This window comes from Diorhabda carinulata, chromosome 1 (assembly GCF_026250575.1).
Source record: "Diorhabda carinulata isolate Delta chromosome 1, icDioCari1.1, whole genome shotgun sequence".
Classification (NCBI taxonomy): domain Eukaryota; kingdom Metazoa; phylum Arthropoda; class Insecta; order Coleoptera; family Chrysomelidae; genus Diorhabda; species Diorhabda carinulata.
In genome coordinates this window covers 81,598-99,096 of record NC_079460.1, presented here as the reverse complement: position 1 = coordinate 99,096, position 17,499 = coordinate 81,598, and the positions used below count along the sequence as shown (strand labels likewise).

Below are 17,499 nucleotides of genomic sequence, written 5' to 3'. Positions count from 1 at the left end.
GTTTATTATAATGAGCCAATCTGGATGCTTCGGCGGCGATACGTTCGAATATATCATTAACAAAACTATTCATTATACTCATAGCTTTACTCGATATACCGGTGTCAGGATGAACTTGCTTAAGTACTTTGTAAATGTAAATAGCATAACTTTCCTTCCTCCTTCTTTTTTTCTTTTTGTCGGCTTTCGAAATATTCTTTTGAGCCTTTCCGGCTTTTTTCGCTGCCTTTCCGCTAGCTTTTGGTGGCATTATTTCTCTTTAAAAAAAAAAAATAATAGAAACACTTGGATAACGTACCGTATTTATCGAAAAGTGGATAAAATTAGAATTTACAGCACGCACAATTTTCCTCTCTTTTATATCAACGTACGTAATTGTAATAGGCTCCGCCCTTCTACGTTTGCGCGTTTGCTATAATTTCATTGGTAGGGCATGTTAATATAAATAGATAGGTCGAGTTTTAAATTTTTTGTTTAACAGTTAGTTTCGTCGCATCGGTTGCTTCATAGTTATCAATTGACTGAGTTCTATTTTTTTTTTTTTTGGAAAAAGAAAATATAAAAAAAATATGTCTGGACGTGGTAAAGGTGGTAAAGTAAAGGGAAAGGCAAAGTCTCGCTCAAACCGAGCTGGATTACAATTTCCTGTAGGACGTATACATCGTTTGTTGAGAAAAGGCAATTATGCAGAACGAGTCGGTGCCGGAGCTCCAGTATATTTGGCAGCTGTTATGGAATATTTGGCAGCCGAAGTACTCGAATTAGCAGGAAATGCTGCTAGAGATAACAAAAAGACCCGTATAATTCCAAGGCATTTACAATTAGCTATCAGAAACGATGAAGAATTGAATAAATTGTTGTCTGGAGTAACCATCGCACAAGGTGGTGTTCTTCCCAATATTCAAGCTGTACTTTTACCGAAAAAGACAGAAAAGAAAGCTTAATTCTTTATTCATTATATTATTTTTCTTTATTTTATCGAAATACATACATATGCATAAACCGGCCCTTTTAAGGGCCACAATTATTTTTTTTTATATATATATATAGAAAGAGATTATAATATAGATATATCATTTTATATATATATATATATATATATATATATATATATATATATATATATATATATATATATATATATATATAGATTTATTGATTCGTTGATTTCTCTATTTTTTTTTTTGGTTGAGATAGAAGAGATTCTCGTGTAACGTGTACTGTTAGATAAAAAAAAAAGAAGAAAAAAATGCCCTGATATATAAGAAAACTTATCATCTGTAATAATAACTGAAATTGTGGTTATGTGACTATTTTTAACATCGTTAATAGAAACGTTCGTACTAGAAACAAAAATTGTAAATAATGAGATAAAAATAAATAAAAGTTCCTCTACTCGCTTATTTTCTTATCTATTATGTATACATGTATGTAGTATGTATGTGCGTATCAATAAATGCGAGGTTGTTCTTATATATAAGAGAACAAACTAATGTGTAAGTTCTTTTTTTACTTACTTATTTATTTATTTTTTTTTTTAAATTTTCATATTCAAGCAAATTATGTTGTGGTTCTGAAAAGAACCGTTTTTTTTTATATATACATATGCTATGGAAATGCAATAGAGGACATATTCTTCTACTTCACATATGAAAAATGAAAATTAACCACCAAAACCATATAAAGTACGACCTTGACGTTTTAAAGCATAAACAACATCCATAGCCGTTACCGTTTTTCTTTTAGCATGTTCAGTGTATGTTACGGCATCTCTAATAACATTTTCCAAAAACACTTTCAAAACTCCACGAGTTTCTTCGTAAATTAATCCCGATATACGTTTTACTCCTCCACGTCTAGCTAATCTTCTAATAGCAGGTTTGGTAATTCCTTGGATATTATCACGTAAAACTTTTCGGTGTCGTTTTGCACCCCCTTTTCCAAGTCCTTTACCACCTTTTCCACGACCGGTCATTATTTTTCTTTTGTTTTGTTTTTTCTATATACCTACTAAAACAATCCGATGATAACTTCGAAAAGACTTCAAAATACTGACCTAAGAATTTTCCCTAATCTCTTTATAATACCTATCGGCTCCGCCCATTAGAAAAAGTACGCACCAATCCCAGATTAGTACTCCGTAATGTTGGGCAAAGCTATAAAAGAAGGTCATAAATAAATTTATCTCATTCATTAAAAATTAAATTAAATAGCAGTAGACTCCGAGATTTCGACGAGTACACAGGTGTGACAGTGAAGTGAAGTGAAAGCGGACTCAGGTAGTCAGGTGAGACACTGATAAAACTTTCCTTTTTCTTTTCAGCAGGTAGCTGTGCTTTGACACAGCCTTATTTATAATGAATTAAAACACTTCTGCACGAAAGAATTGTGTTTATCAACACAAATTTAATTGTGCGGAATTTCTCCGTTTTAAAAACAGCCGTACTTCTCAGTACGGCTTAACATTTCATTCTTAGATAATCCCAGGTACTCCAGAAAAATTGGAAAACCAAAACAGAAATTAACAGGCATGGAGCCTGAGAACTCCAAGAATAGGGAAAAACCCTACGACAGAGGATCGTCTGCCGAAAAACCGAGACAAAGCAAAGACACCAAAATTAAACGACTAGAAGAAGAGAAAATCATTGAGTGTTCAAAAATGATAACTGAATATCAATTATTGACAAAGACGTTGACACAACAAATTAAATCCCTCGAAGAGAGAATTAAAGACTATGAAGAGAGAGAGTCTAAAAAAAATCAGCTTATTGTGAACTTAAAGGATTATACTTACGAACTGAAAGTCGAGAACGAAACATTTGCAAAAAAAATAGAAGAGATGGAAAGGAACCAAACTACAGGAGGAGTAGATACGGAAACTCAGAAGAAATTAATCGAAGAACCACAAAATGAAGACTGCCCCATGGAAGGAGACTTCATGGAAGTGAAACAAAACAAAAAAAAAAGGAAAAAAGCAGATAAACAATCCTCAGATGAGGAAGAAGAAACATCAACGGACAAACAAGTCCAGGAAGAATTGAAAAAAATAAAACGTGATGAACAAAGAAAACAAGCAAAACCGGAGAGAAGACCACCTCCGATTATTCTAAAATCCCCACTGATGTGGACAGCACTACGCAAACAGCTAGTGCAAAGAAAAATCGATGCCCAGTGTAAAATGGGAATACACACGGGCAAAATAACGACGTCGAATAAAGATGATTTTAACAAGATGAAGATGCTCCTGAGCGAGCACAAGGAAATCGAGTGGTACACCTACCTACTCAATGAAGAAAAGGAGAGGAAGCTAGTCATAAAAGGACTGGCTGTCAACACCCCAGTGTCGGAGGTAGAGGAGGAATTGAAGGAAAATGGACTTAGACCGAAGAAAGTATGGCAGTTAACAAGCCGTACACAGAGAAATCAGAACAACACACGAAAACTACTACCTATATACATGGTAGTAATAGAACCTACAGAAGAACCAACTTATAAAAAGTTGAGATACCTCTGCCACACAAAAATAAGTGTGGTAGAACAAAAAAGGCACGACGGACCTGTACAATGTTACAGGTGCCAAGGATTTCATCACGGACAAAGCACGTGCAACATGGACGTGCGCTGTGTAAGATGCGCAGGAGAACACAGGGCCGCGGACTGCACCCTGAGCAAGACCGAGAAACCGAATTGCAGGAACTGCGGAGGAGAACACCCCGCAAACTACAAGGGGTGCCCGAAACACCCTAAAAAGACGGAAAACAACCAAGCCAAGAATACAGGACGTACTTACGCACAAGTTGCGAAGAAAACAACAAAGACAGAAGAAAAAACACCAGAGCTACTGAGTATGTTGCAAAATATGCAGATACTCATAGCAACACTTATCGCCCAACAAAAGTAAACCACAAGAGGACACCCCCCGACACGGTAATTCTGCATTTCACAAGGAAATGTAGAGTTATACATCGGGGACAGCTATAGAGAAGGCGAAGGACCACTCGGATTAAATCTTTTTCTACGGTAGGAGGTAGGAAGAGGTTTACCCGAGGCCGCGAAACACACACACACACGAAGACGTCCAGAACAAGAAGCCAAGAGTGTATAGCCAGCAGGCTAATCTCTTAATAAAAAGATAAGACATCCCGGAATCTCCCATAGACCTAAGGGGAGAGGAGGGATTCTACACGCGAAACTGCGACGTGAAAGAGGATGAGGACCTGTCGGAATTGACAGGGGGTGGTTGGAATGTTCTTCTTCGCACCCACTCGTGGATTTATCCGGGGGTGGATGCCTAGAGGGACGGGCTCGTCTCAAGGGAAATGTGTGTGTGTGTTTATCTCATTCATTGTGTGTGTATCAAGCTGCTATAGCGGTTTAGTATATTGAAATTTCTTGTATACTTACAAAAAAAAAAAAAAAATAAGATGGCTCGTACTAAACAAACGGCTAGAAAATCGACTGGAGGGAAAGCTCCTCGTAAACAATTAGCGACGAAAGCCGCTCGTAAAAGCGCACCAGCTACTGGAGGAGTAAAAAAACCTCATCGTTATAGGCCAGGTACAGTAGCTCTTCGTGAGATAAGACGTTATCAAAAGAGTACCGAATTACTTATTAGAAAATTGCCATTTCAACGATTAGTTCGTGAAATAGCACAAGATTTTAAAACAGATTTACGTTTTCAAAGTTCAGCGGTTATGGCTCTCCAGGAAGCTAGTGAGGCTTATTTGGTAGGTCTATTCGAAGATACTAATCTGTGTGCCATTCATGCTAAAAGAGTCACCATTATGCCCAAGGATATCCAATTGGCTAGAAGAATTCGCGGAGAACGAGCATAAATACAAAAAAAATTTTTTTTTTTTTTTTATAGAATTACATTTTATCTATTTGATAATAGATTTTTTGTTTTATATATATATATATAGTAAGTAAAAACGGTTCTTTTCAGAACCACAAATAATTTAACATTTATGATAGTAGTATAATATCTTAATATAAACATAGGTGTTCGTTTGAAAACATTGAAATATAAAAGGAAGATGTGATTGTTGATTGGATAAAGAAGACACACGCACGCACGCACGCACGCACGCACACACACACACACACACACACACACACACACACACACACACACACACACACACACACACACACACACACACACACACACGAAATAGAGAAAAATTATTATTTTTAACTAACAAATTTTAGACAATATCGACATATAATAATTGAATGTTTATAAAACACATTATATCTACTATATCCTAGGTAGGTCGAGACAAATCTAGAAGGTAACAACCTACAATTACATCGATCGATGAAAATATTTTATATAATATAACATATCAATTATTGAAACGAAATTCAAAAAATTCTTGTTTCATCAAAACAAACACATTTGTTTTTCATTTTCTTCATAAATAAATGAAAAAATTGTGGCCCTGATAAGGGCCATTTGTTATTATTGTCGATTGTCGTCGTACCCATCATCAGTCCGATAATACTTCTCGATTGTTGTACTATCTTTCTGTCAGAAAAAAAATATTCTTTTTATTTCTTCTTTTTAGGAGCGGCGGCGGCTTTTCTTGCTTTAGGAGAGGAACTGCTAGCAGCTGCTTTCGCAGTTTTCGGTTTTGGTGCTTTCGGCTTTTTCGTGGGACTGCCTTTATTGGATTTTTTTGCTTTAGTAGGATTCTTCGTTTTAATTTCGGATGATGCGGCACTGGCTGTATTGGAGGCGGCGGCGGCGGCGGCGACTCCTCCTTTGGCCGAAGATTTTTTGTCCGTTTTTTTGGCAACTTTAACGCCTTTCTTATCAGTAATCGGTGTTGTTGTTGTCGTCGAAGTTTTTAAGGATGCCGCCGCTGCTGTACCTGTCGTTTTTTTGCCTTTATTAGATTTCTTAATACTTTTCGATTTATCTACTCCTCCTCCAATAATAGCATTTCGTTTTGCTGCTGTTACAATTTTCTTGGATTTAGTTACGCCTGTAGTAGAAGCGGCTGTTTTCTTTTTCTTTTTGTCAATAGCATTCGTTTTAGCCGAAGTACCACCAGTTGAAGTTGCCGAAGCTAACTTGAATGATCCCGAAGCTCCTTTACCTTTAGTTTGTACCAAAGATCCCGATACTACAGATGCTTTCAAATATTTTTTGATGAATGGCGCTACTTTTTCTGCATCAACTTTGTAATTGGCAGCAATGTATTTTTTAATTGCTTGTAAAGATGAGCCTCCGCGTTCCTTTAAACCTTTGATCGCATTGTTTACCATTTCCGAAGTCGGTGGATGAGATGGTTTGGTCCTAGGATTTTTAGCTTTTTTTTCCTTTTTATTTATTGGAGACGACGAAACCTGCGGTGAATTAGACGCAGACGTTGCGGTTACAACCGAAGTTTGATTTTCTATATCCGCCATAACTACTAACAACCTTGTGTGTTATTATATCGTCGATAAACTACACTAAACTGATATAAAGAAAAAAAGAAAAAAAAATATTGGATGTAGTTTTATATTTCGTTATATAAAATTTCACCTCTATATATACACTTAGTAGTATAAAAGACTTTTAATTTTCCGCGTGTAATGAGTTACAAGAGTAGTCATTCAAATGAAGCGGACGGAAGACTGAACGAACGAATAGAACTAAGTTAAAAAACGAACCTCATAAACCAAACCAACCTCAAAAACCTTGGTTTCCTCGAGATTTTCGAATCGAATGTAATGAAAAAAATTGACGAAGAACTAACTAAGGTATACTTCGAACTTTCGCCGAGGTTTTACTATAATTTAATAACGGCTAATAACGTTTGTTATTAAAAAAAAGTACCACTTAAAAATGGTTAAAAATTTATTTCCGACGATGCTTAGCACTTTAGATATAATTTCGAAATTAAATAAAAGTCCTTCTTAAAATACAATGAACGTAAATAGAAACGTGTCTATTCACAATAATGACCAATATTTAAAAATATGAAAACCAATTGAAATAATACCGCAATTATCATTTGAATGGTGACATGTCTACCCTGACTTGCGCTACACGTTTCTACTATATGTTCGTAACTAATATATATTATTATGAGTATTTTTCAATAAAAATCTTCCGACATACTAAATATAAGAAAAAAATATCAAATTTCAATATTGGAATCCGCGTATATTTCATTTTAGATATTGAATGATGGTAGTAGCAAATTATAATTATTACAATAGATTGATTGACTGATTAAATTTTCTTTAAACGAACTTTGCTCTATTCGCAAAATATGTCTGTCTATTACAATATTATTTAATATTTTATCCGACAATTTTTTTTACATTGTATAATATATTATTTTAGGAAATGAACATATTTTATTTAAAATTTCAAACCAATTTAGAAAGAACAAAAAAGAGTGTTTTTACTTTTAACAAAACTTCAAAGAAGCCACAAAAACTACTTTAACCAACGATAACCGACACCAACCGCTTTGTATGCTTTATTTTACCGACGGTCGAGTTTTTTTTTCCTTTAGCCGACAATGAATTAGTATATGAGACTTTTTAAAACAAAAGCGACGTTAGAAAGTTTTTTTATATAATATATATATATATATATATATATATATATATATATATATATATATATAATTTTCAGTTAAGTGGAATATCATCTTTATTCATATTTAATAGAATTCAATTGAATTAAAGTCGTTCGTTCGTTCGTTGTTATCATATATAAATAACAAAAATAGTATTGTGGTTCTGAAAAGAACCGTTTTTTTTTTTTGGTCGATGATATTATTTAAGTAAATAAAATAAAAAATTTTCGGTCAATATAGTAGATGTGTTATATTTATTATTTAGAACTGGTATATTTGGTAACGGCTTTAGTTCCTTCACTGACTGCGTGTTTTGCTAATTCTCCGGGAAGCAATAATCTCACTGCAGTTTGAATTTCTCTACTTGTAATTGTTGAACGTTTATTATAATGAGCCAATCTGGATGCTTCGGCGGCGATACGTTCGAATATATCATTAACAAAACTATTCATTATACTCATAGCTTTACTCGATATACCGGTGTCAGGATGAACTTGCTTAAGTACTTTGTAAATGTAAATAGCATAACTTTCCTTCCTCCTTCTTTTTTTCTTTTTGTCGGCTTTCGAAATATTCTTTTGAGCCTTTCCGGCTTTTTTCGCTGCCTTTCCGCTAGCTTTTGGTGGCATTATTTCTCTTTAAAAAAAAAAAATAATAGAAACACTTGGATAACGTACCGTATTTATCGAAAAGTGGATAAAATTAGAATTTACAGCACGCACAATTTTCCTCTCTTTTATATCAACGTACGTAATTGTAATAGGCTCCGCCCTTCTACGTTTGCGCGTTTGCTATAATTTCATTGGTAGGGCATGTTAATATAAATAGATAGGTCGAGTTTTAAATTTTTTGTTTAACAGTTAGTTTCGTCGCATCGGTTGCTTCATAGTTATCAATTGACTGAGTTCTATTTTTTTTTTTTTTGGAAAAAGAAAATATAAAAAAAATATGTCTGGACGTGGTAAAGGTGGTAAAGTAAAGGGAAAGGCAAAGTCTCGCTCAAACCGAGCTGGATTACAATTTCCTGTAGGACGTATACATCGTTTGTTGAGAAAAGGCAATTATGCAGAACGAGTCGGTGCCGGAGCTCCAGTATATTTGGCAGCTGTTATGGAATATTTGGCAGCCGAAGTACTCGAATTAGCAGGAAATGCTGCTAGAGATAACAAAAAGACCCGTATAATTCCAAGGCATTTACAATTAGCTATCAGAAACGATGAAGAATTGAATAAATTGTTGTCTGGAGTAACCATCGCACAAGGTGGTGTTCTTCCCAATATTCAAGCTGTACTTTTACCGAAAAAGACAGAAAAGAAAGCTTAATTCTTTATTCATTATATTATTTTTCTTTATTTTATCGAAATACATACATATGCATAAACCGGCCCTTTTAAGGGCCACAATTATTTTTTTTTATATATATATATAGAAAGAGATTATAATATAGATATATCATTTATATATATATATATATATATATATATATATATATATATATAGATTTATTGATTCGTTGATTTCTCTATTTTTTTTTTTGGTTGAGATAGAAGAGATTCTCGTGTAACGTGTACTGTTAGATAAAAAAAAAAAGAAGAAAAAAATGCCCTGATATATAAGAAAACTTATCATCTGTAATAATAACTGAAATTGTGGTTATGTGACTATTTTTAACATCGTTAATAGAAACGTTCGTACTAGAAACAAAAATTGTAAATAATGAGATAAAAATAAATAAAAGTTCCTCTACTCGCTTATTTTCTTATCTATTATGTATACATGTATGTAGTATGTATGTGCGTATCAATAAATGCGAGGTTGTTCTTATATATAAGAGAACAAACTAATGTGTAAGTTCTTTTTTTACTTACTTATTTATTTATTTTTTTTTTTAAATTTTCATATTCAAGCAAATTATGTTGTGGTTCTGAAAAGAACCGTTTTTTTTTTATATATACATATGCTATGGAAATGCAATAGAGGACATATTCTTCTACTTCACATATGAAAAATGAAAATTAACCACCAAAACCATATAAAGTACGACCTTGACGTTTTAAAGCATAAACAACATCCATAGCCGTTACCGTTTTTCTTTTAGCATGTTCAGTGTATGTTACGGCATCTCTAATAACATTTTCCAAAAACACTTTCAAAACTCCACGAGTTTCTTCGTAAATTAATCCCGATATACGTTTTACTCCTCCACGTCTAGCTAATCTTCTAATAGCAGGTTTGGTAATTCCTTGGATATTATCACGTAAAACTTTTCGGTGTCGTTTTGCACCCCCTTTTCCAAGTCCTTTACCACCTTTTCCACGACCGGTCATTATTTTTCTTTTGTTTTGTTTTTTCTATATACCTACTAAAACAATCCGATGATAACTTCGAAAAGACTTCAAAATACTGACCTAAGAATTTTCCCTAATCTCTTTATAATACCTATCGGCTCCGCCCATTAGAAAAAGTACGCACCAATCCCAGATTAGTACTCCGTAATGTTGGGCAAAGCTATAAAAGAAGGTCATAAATAAATTTATCTCAGTTGCTTTCTTAGAGCGCTACGAGAAGGTCGCACGTACGGATACAAGGACTTCTGTATAATCGGTCACTGTTTTATTTAGAAAACACACCGGTAAACGCAGGGTCGCCTACTGCGATTCAAACTCTCGCTGACAAAGAAAGTATTTAACGTTACAGCTTCGTCACATATAGCGTGAACAGAAACAGTTGCAAAACTGCCCCTTTCGGGGCTTTGTTGCTTCACCTATCTGCCCTTTTCGGGGCTATTTTTTATAATGAAATAAACCCTTCTCAGGGCAAGTGTTTCAAGAACCAACGTGAGTCCTAGGATCAGGTGAATATTATTTTCATTTTTTTTAAAAAAACACTAACAGGCAATCAAAAGGGTCAGGAATTCTTTAACCGGGGAGGAAACTCCCTCCGGCAGTGAGTCCGCTGTCGGCTTTGATAGCCAACTCTTGTTAGGTACTAACAAAGGATTTCAATTTTCGAAATCCTTATTCCTTTATCTCACTTGATTTGACTCTTTCGATCTTTTAAATTTTACCAATTTCACCTTTGAAAATGCCCCGAGTAGCCCGTTCCCCTATACAAACCAGAAGTAAACCAGTATCCACCGTCGATGAATTCCCACCACTCCCAACCAACCCCAATTCTCCTTCGGAGGAGAAAACCTTCGCAGAAACGATCGCAGAAGTCTCGCGTCGCTATCCAAATGAATTTAGCCAACTTAGCAATGCCCTAGATCATATACAACGTAAATCACTGGAGAATAGCAGGAGCTCATCACCAGCACCATCTGTGGATTCCTATGCATCCAGGGTCTCACAGAAATCAGCCAGCTATAAACCCAAACAGGATGATTACTCCCGACTAGGCGCTATTCCCAAAAAAAATATTCTCCCCCTAATTTCAAAATCAATTCCCTCAACAAAAAGCCAGAAGTCAAAACAACATACCCAAAATTCTATCAAACCCCAAACACCAACTCAAACTCAGATCCCCAGAACCCACCAACAATCCCAAACCAACACCCAACAACAACCTCACACCACAGCTCAATCTCCTCCACTTCAAACCCTCAATCTTAGAAACCTCCCAACCAAATATACCTCACAGAGAGAGCTCTACAATCTCCTCAATACGCAAGAGCTATTGAGGGGACAAATGCGCTTTCTCAAAGCCAACCCCAATGGAACCGCTCTCCTCAAAATTCCTTCCACGTTTAATCACGAAACGTTGGCAAGGAAAATCCGTTACGCCATAGGCGACGAGAAAATCGTCGTTATCCCTATAAACTCTCCCCAACGAGTCCAAAAACCTCTAACCACTAAAACGAAAAAAACCACCTTTTCTCTGGTCTGCAAGAATGTAGACCAATCTTACACCGAAGAAGAGTTCCTTGAGATCCTTTCTATCCTGAAATTTCCTGTCCTTAAAACTTGGAGGATCATAGCTAGATCCACAAATAAACCCACATCCATGTTTCGAATCATTACAGATTCCGAAACTGCCTACCACCACGCCCTAACCAAGGGTATAAACTTCCACGGGCTTTCGCACTACTGCGAAGCCTCAAATTCAAACACTATACCAGCAGTCCCCAAATATTGCAACCGATGTTCATCTACCGGCCACTCCGCAGACACCTGCAACGCCAAACCTATTTGCCCAACCTGTGGTGCTTCTGGTCACAAGCCAGATAAATGCCCAAAAGCTAACTCCCCTACCTGTAAAAATTGCGGTGGACCTCACCCCGCCTTCCATCCCCGCTGCCCGAAAAGGATTGAAACTCCGAAAGCCCCCCAGGATACAGCCCCAGTCACCCTGGAAAAACCTCAAACTCCTTACGACATGTCTACCGACACCAAAATCCTGATTGAAATCCTGGCAACAACAATAATGAATGCCATCCCCACTTCTCGGGCGCTAGTAGCCGAAACGCTACAACGCCTCATTCCCTCTTTTTACGGTTATAATTGTACCGTAACCAGCGGCGTGGGTAACCGCATTCATTTCGCATTCACCCAAAAACCAAACACTTCCCACTAAAAAATGAAGTCCCATGGACTTTACAATAGGGACCGTTAATTGCCAAGGTTTAGCCAGAAAACGACATCTACTGAAGCACTTATTAAGCTCTCACAATATCCAAATCTTATCTATAACCGACACTCTTTCCAAATTACCTCCAAGTTTCACTGGCTATACCACTTTCCACTTGGACAGAAATCCCTACTGTCACGGCAACGGACTTCTCGTCCGTAACGGACTCCCTTCGACACCCCATCCTCTACCCCCATTTCTGTCTCAACAGAACCTGGATTGCATAGCCATCGATATCTCGTGTAATAACGAGACTATCACTTTCATCTCTTATTACAAACACCCACAACAATCACTTTCTCTCGACCTCTTCGAATATGCATCCACTCTTCCTAAAGCCATCATTATGGGTGACCTCAACTCCAGGAATACCCTTTTTGGTGATACCACAACCAACCTAGCTGGCAGAATTCTCGCCGACTCTCTAATTTCTCTTCCCCTTTCTCGGATTAAAAACCGAAACCCAACACTCGTAAGTCACCTGGGCTCTTCCATCGTCGACCACATAATCTGCACGGACAGATTAATCACTCTTATCGAGGACGAATGCTCTATAGGCGACCCAATCACCTCAGACCACGTTCCTTTATTGGTCAACACATCTTTTTTCAACCCAATAAAACCCCCTCCAACTAGCTTCACCTATCGGGACTTCAAAAAAGCCGACTGGATCTCCTTCGCAAACCATATCAATACCAATTTACCCCAACCCACTATTCTTCGAACTACCGAAGAACTAGACAAATACGCGGAGGATTTCCAATCCCTCATTATCGATGCGCAAGACATCGCCGTCCCTCTTACCACCGTTCATACCAACTATATATCAATCTCTCAAAATATCCGATCCAAAATTCGTCAGAAAAGACAGTTATATAGGCTGTACGTTAGAACTAGAGATCCAGCAGTCAAAACGCAATGGAACCGTCTCAACGCCCAAGTCAGGCTGGAAATCAATGCTGAAAAGCGGAGAAAGTGGGAGGCCGCCACTGCCGACTTGGACTATAGACGGGGTCGTGCGTTTTGGCAACAATTCTACAGACTAACTGGCCAACGAAAGCATGTAGAATCACACCTTGAAGTACAAGGACAAAAGTATTTCTCACCCGAAGACAAAGCTACCGTCTTCAAAAACAGCTTACAAACTGTCTTTACTCCAACTGACAACCCCCATTTCTCAAGGGACTTTGCCGATGAAACCCACTTCTTCACCCAAAACATTACCTTGAGCCCCCACTGGATTACCCAACTAAATGAGAACATCCCACTTCTCGCACCATTTACCGTGGATGTTGTTAGATCGGCTTGCCGAGCTGGGAAGAACTCCGCTCCCGGGCGGGACGGAATCTCAAGACAGGCATTAAAAAACCTGCCTGAGACAGCTCTCCCTAAGCTCTGCGGTCTATTTGACGCATGCCTGGCATTTTCTTACTTTCCTCAATGTTGGAAATCCGCCAACACGGTTCTCATTCCCAAACCCGGCAAAGACCCTTCCAACCCTGAATCTTACCGCCCTATTTCGCTCATCAGCGTCTTGGGTAAAGTCTTTGAACGTTTGATTAAAGACAGAATCTGGGACTTCTGTACAGAGCTTAATATTATTCCAAAACTTCAATTCGGATTCAGGCCCAAACACTCCACCCAAAACGCCATCACCAATCTTCAAACCATCTTGACCAAAGCGATGAACCAACACCAGTGTGCCTCCGCCATTTTCATGGATGTTCAAAAAGCTTTCGATCAGGTCTGGCATGCCGGACTGATTAGGAAGCTTCTGACTATCCGCATGCCACCTCCTACTATAAAATTGATATATTCATATCTCACCAACCGCTCCATCAAAGTCAAAGTTGGTCATTGCCTTTCCGAATCTTTCACCCCACTTACTGGCGTTCCACAAGGCTCAATTCTGTCCCCACTACTCTATATTATCTATACGTATGACACCCCAGTCCTACTGGACCCAACAGTGAAAATCCAAATGTACGCGGATGACACCGCACTCATCGCCTACGCTCAAAACATGCGCTCCCTCAATATCAAATCCCAAAATATTCTGAATCAATTTTCGGATTGGTGCAGAAAATGGAGGGTTACTCTCAATTCTCAAAAAACTCAAGCCATCGCCTTCATACATCCCCAATCCGTGCGCAAACATCAACCTCAAAACCTCCACTTGAGACTTTGGGGAGAGGGGCTCGAAATCCGCAGAGAAGCCGTCTATCTGGGTGTGAAATTCACTCACACTCTCAATTGGACGGCCGATCTGAATGACACTCTGAACAGAGTACGGAAACGAGTCAGGCTCATCAAAGCTCTTGGTGGAAATTTCGGACGAACCCACCCCCTGACCCTACTTCATACGTATAAAACATACATCCGCCCCATTATCGAATATAGAGCAAACGTCTTCAGCACCTTACCCGAATATCTGATCAAAAGACTCTTGACCTGCGAGCAGTCCATTCTTAGGTACTGCCAATACAAGTGTAGGTTTAGCCCTAGCAACACCGTTTATGTCAATACTGACATAACCCCCATTCCAAGCCGCCTAAATGACCTCCAAGCCCGATATGTGATTCGAACCATCGAATCAGATAATTCCGCTGCCAAAGAGACCCTCCTCATCCCCTGGACCAACAATATGCGGCCACTAGGCTCAAAACCCAAAAAAAAGCTCCCTTATCCGCCTCTTCGACTGCTTGCAACAGCATACGAGGATCTCCCGGAAATCTACCTTAATTTCCTCGATAGTTCCCCTATATCAGTGAGATAAATTCCGAACCCCAACACCCTTCCCACCGTCATCGATCGTCGGAGTTGCAGGTTTTCTGCGGTTTCCCTGCAACCTGGAGAACCGATTCTCCAGACAAATGTCCGACGATAGGGAATAATACAGCCGCAGCTGTACCCGCCCACCCCCAATTAGATTAAGAAAAAACAAAAAATAAACAAAAAAAATATATAAAAAAAAAAACCAAAAAAAAAAAAAAAAAAATATAAAAAGAAAAAAAAATCTTGAACTAAAAAAATGTAACTACACCGCTAGAAGCAGCCTGCAAACACTTCCCAACCAAATATCCCCACACCCAGCCCTGCAGAGGAAAAAATTCCTATATCAGGGCCTAAACAAATCTTAACCAAATTACCAAAAAAAAAAACCTTCCTTCCTAAATTTTCACAACGAATCTCTCTCTCTCTCTCTAAATTTATCTCATTCATTGTGTGTGTATCAAGCTGCTATAGCGGTTTAGTATATTGAAATTTCTTGTATACTTACAAAAAAAAAAAAAAAAAAATAAGATGGCTCGTACTAAACAAACGGCTAGAAAATCGACTGGAGGGAAAGCTCCTCGTAAACAATTAGCGACGAAAGCCGCTCGTAAAAGCGCACCAGCTACTGGAGGAGTAAAAAAACCTCATCGTTATAGGCCAGGTACAGTAGCTCTTCGTGAGATAAGACGTTATCAAAAGAGTACCGAATTACTTATTAGAAAATTGCCATTTCAACGATTAGTTCGTGAAATAGCACAAGATTTTAAAACAGATTTACGTTTTCAAAGTTCAGCGGTTATGGCTCTCCAGGAAGCTAGTGAGGCTTATTTGGTAGGTCTATTCGAAGATACTAATCTGTGTGCCATTCATGCTAAAAGAGTCACCATTATGCCCAAGGATATCCAATTGGCTAGAAGAATTCGCGGAGAACGAGCATAAATACAAAAAAATTTTTTTTTTTTTTTTATAGAATTACATTTTATCTATTTGATAATAGATTTTTTGTTTTATATATATATATATAGTAAGTAAAAACGGTTCTTTTCAGAACCACAAATAATTTAACATTTATGATAGTAGTATAATATCTTAATATAAACATAGGTGTTCGTTTGAAAACATTGAAATATAAAAGGAAGATGTGATTGTTGATTGGATAAAGAAGACACACGCACGCACGCACGCACGCACGCACGCACACACACACACACACACACACACACACACACACACACACACACACACACACACACACACACACACACACACACACACACACACACGAAATAGAGAAAAATTATTATTTTTAACTAACAAATTTTAGACAATATCGACATATAATAATTGAATGTTTATAAAACACATTATATCTACTATATCCTAGGTAGGTCGAGACAAATCTAGAAGGTAACAACCTACAATTACATCGATCGATGAAAATATTTTATATAATATAACATATCAATTATTGAAACGAAATTCAAAAAATTCTTGTTTCATCAAAACAAACACATTTGTTTTTCATTTTCTTCATAAATAAATGAAAAAATTGTGGCCCTGATAAGGGCCATTTGTTATTATTGTCGATTGTCGTCGTACCCATCATCAGTCCGATAATACTTCTCGATTGTTGTACTATCTTTCTGTCAGAAAAAAAATATTCTTTTTATTTCTTCTTTTTAGGAGCGGCGGCGGCTTTTCTTGCTTTAGGAGAGGAACTGCTAGCAGCTGCTTTCGCAGTTTTCGGTTTTGGTGCTTTCGGCTTTTTAATGTAATTTGTAATGAGTTACAAGAGTAGTCATTCAAATGAAGCGGACGGAAGACTGAACGAACGAATAGAACTAAGTTAAAAAACGAACCTCATAAACCAAACCAACCTCAAAAACCTTGGTTTCCTCGAGATTTTCGAATCGAATGTAATGAAAAAAATTGACGAAGAACTAACTAAGGTATACTTCGAACTTTCGCCGAGGTTTTACTATAATTTAATAACGGCTAATAACGTTTGTTATTAAAAAAAAGTACCACTTAAAAATGGTTAAAAATTTATTTCCGACGATGCTTAGCACTTTAGATATAATTTCGAAATTAAATAAAAGTCCTTCTTAAAATACAATGAACGTAAATAGAAACGTGTCTATTCACAATAATGACCAATATTTAAAAATATGAAAACCAATTGAAATAATACCGCAATTATCATTTGAATGGTGACATGTCTACCCTGACTTGCGCTACACGTTTCTACTATATGTTCGTAACTAATATATATTATTATGATTATTTTTCAATAAAAATCTTCCGACATACTAAATATAAGAAAAAAATATCAAATTTCAATATTGGAATCCGCGTATATTTCATTTTAGATATTGAATGATGGTAGTAGCAAATTATAATTATTACAATAGATTGATTGACTGATTAAATTTTCTTTAAACGAACTTTGCTCTATTCGCAAAATATGTCTGTCTATTACAATATTATTTAATATTTTATCCGACAATTTTTTTTA

General features: G+C 37.0%; 1 protein-coding gene across 1 annotated transcript; it reads right to left on the bottom strand.

Moving 5' to 3' along the window:
• Nucleotides 1–1,388: 1,388 nt before the first annotated feature.
• Nucleotides 1,389–9,910, bottom strand: LOC130901631 (uncharacterized). Its single transcript, XM_057813134.1, has 2 exons — nt 9,611–9,910; nt 1,389–1,990 (listed from the first exon to the last, which is right to left on the bottom strand). The coding sequence occupies exons 1-2, from the start codon at nt 9,908–9,910 to the stop codon at nt 1,664–1,666; spliced, it is 627 nt and encodes a 208-aa protein (XP_057669117.1). The 3' UTR covers nt 1,389–1,663.
• Between the last annotated feature and the right edge of the window lie 7,589 nt (nt 9,911–17,499).

Coding starts and splice junctions, on each gene's coding strand:
- LOC130901631 (XM_057813134.1), bottom strand. CDS start 9,910: ATGACCGGTCGTGGAAAAGGTGGTAAAGGACTTGGAAAAGGGGGTGCA. Junction 1,991..9,610: donor AAGGTCGTACTTTATATGGT/TTTGGTGGTTAA, acceptor TAGAAAAAACAA/AACAAAAGAAAAATAATGAC.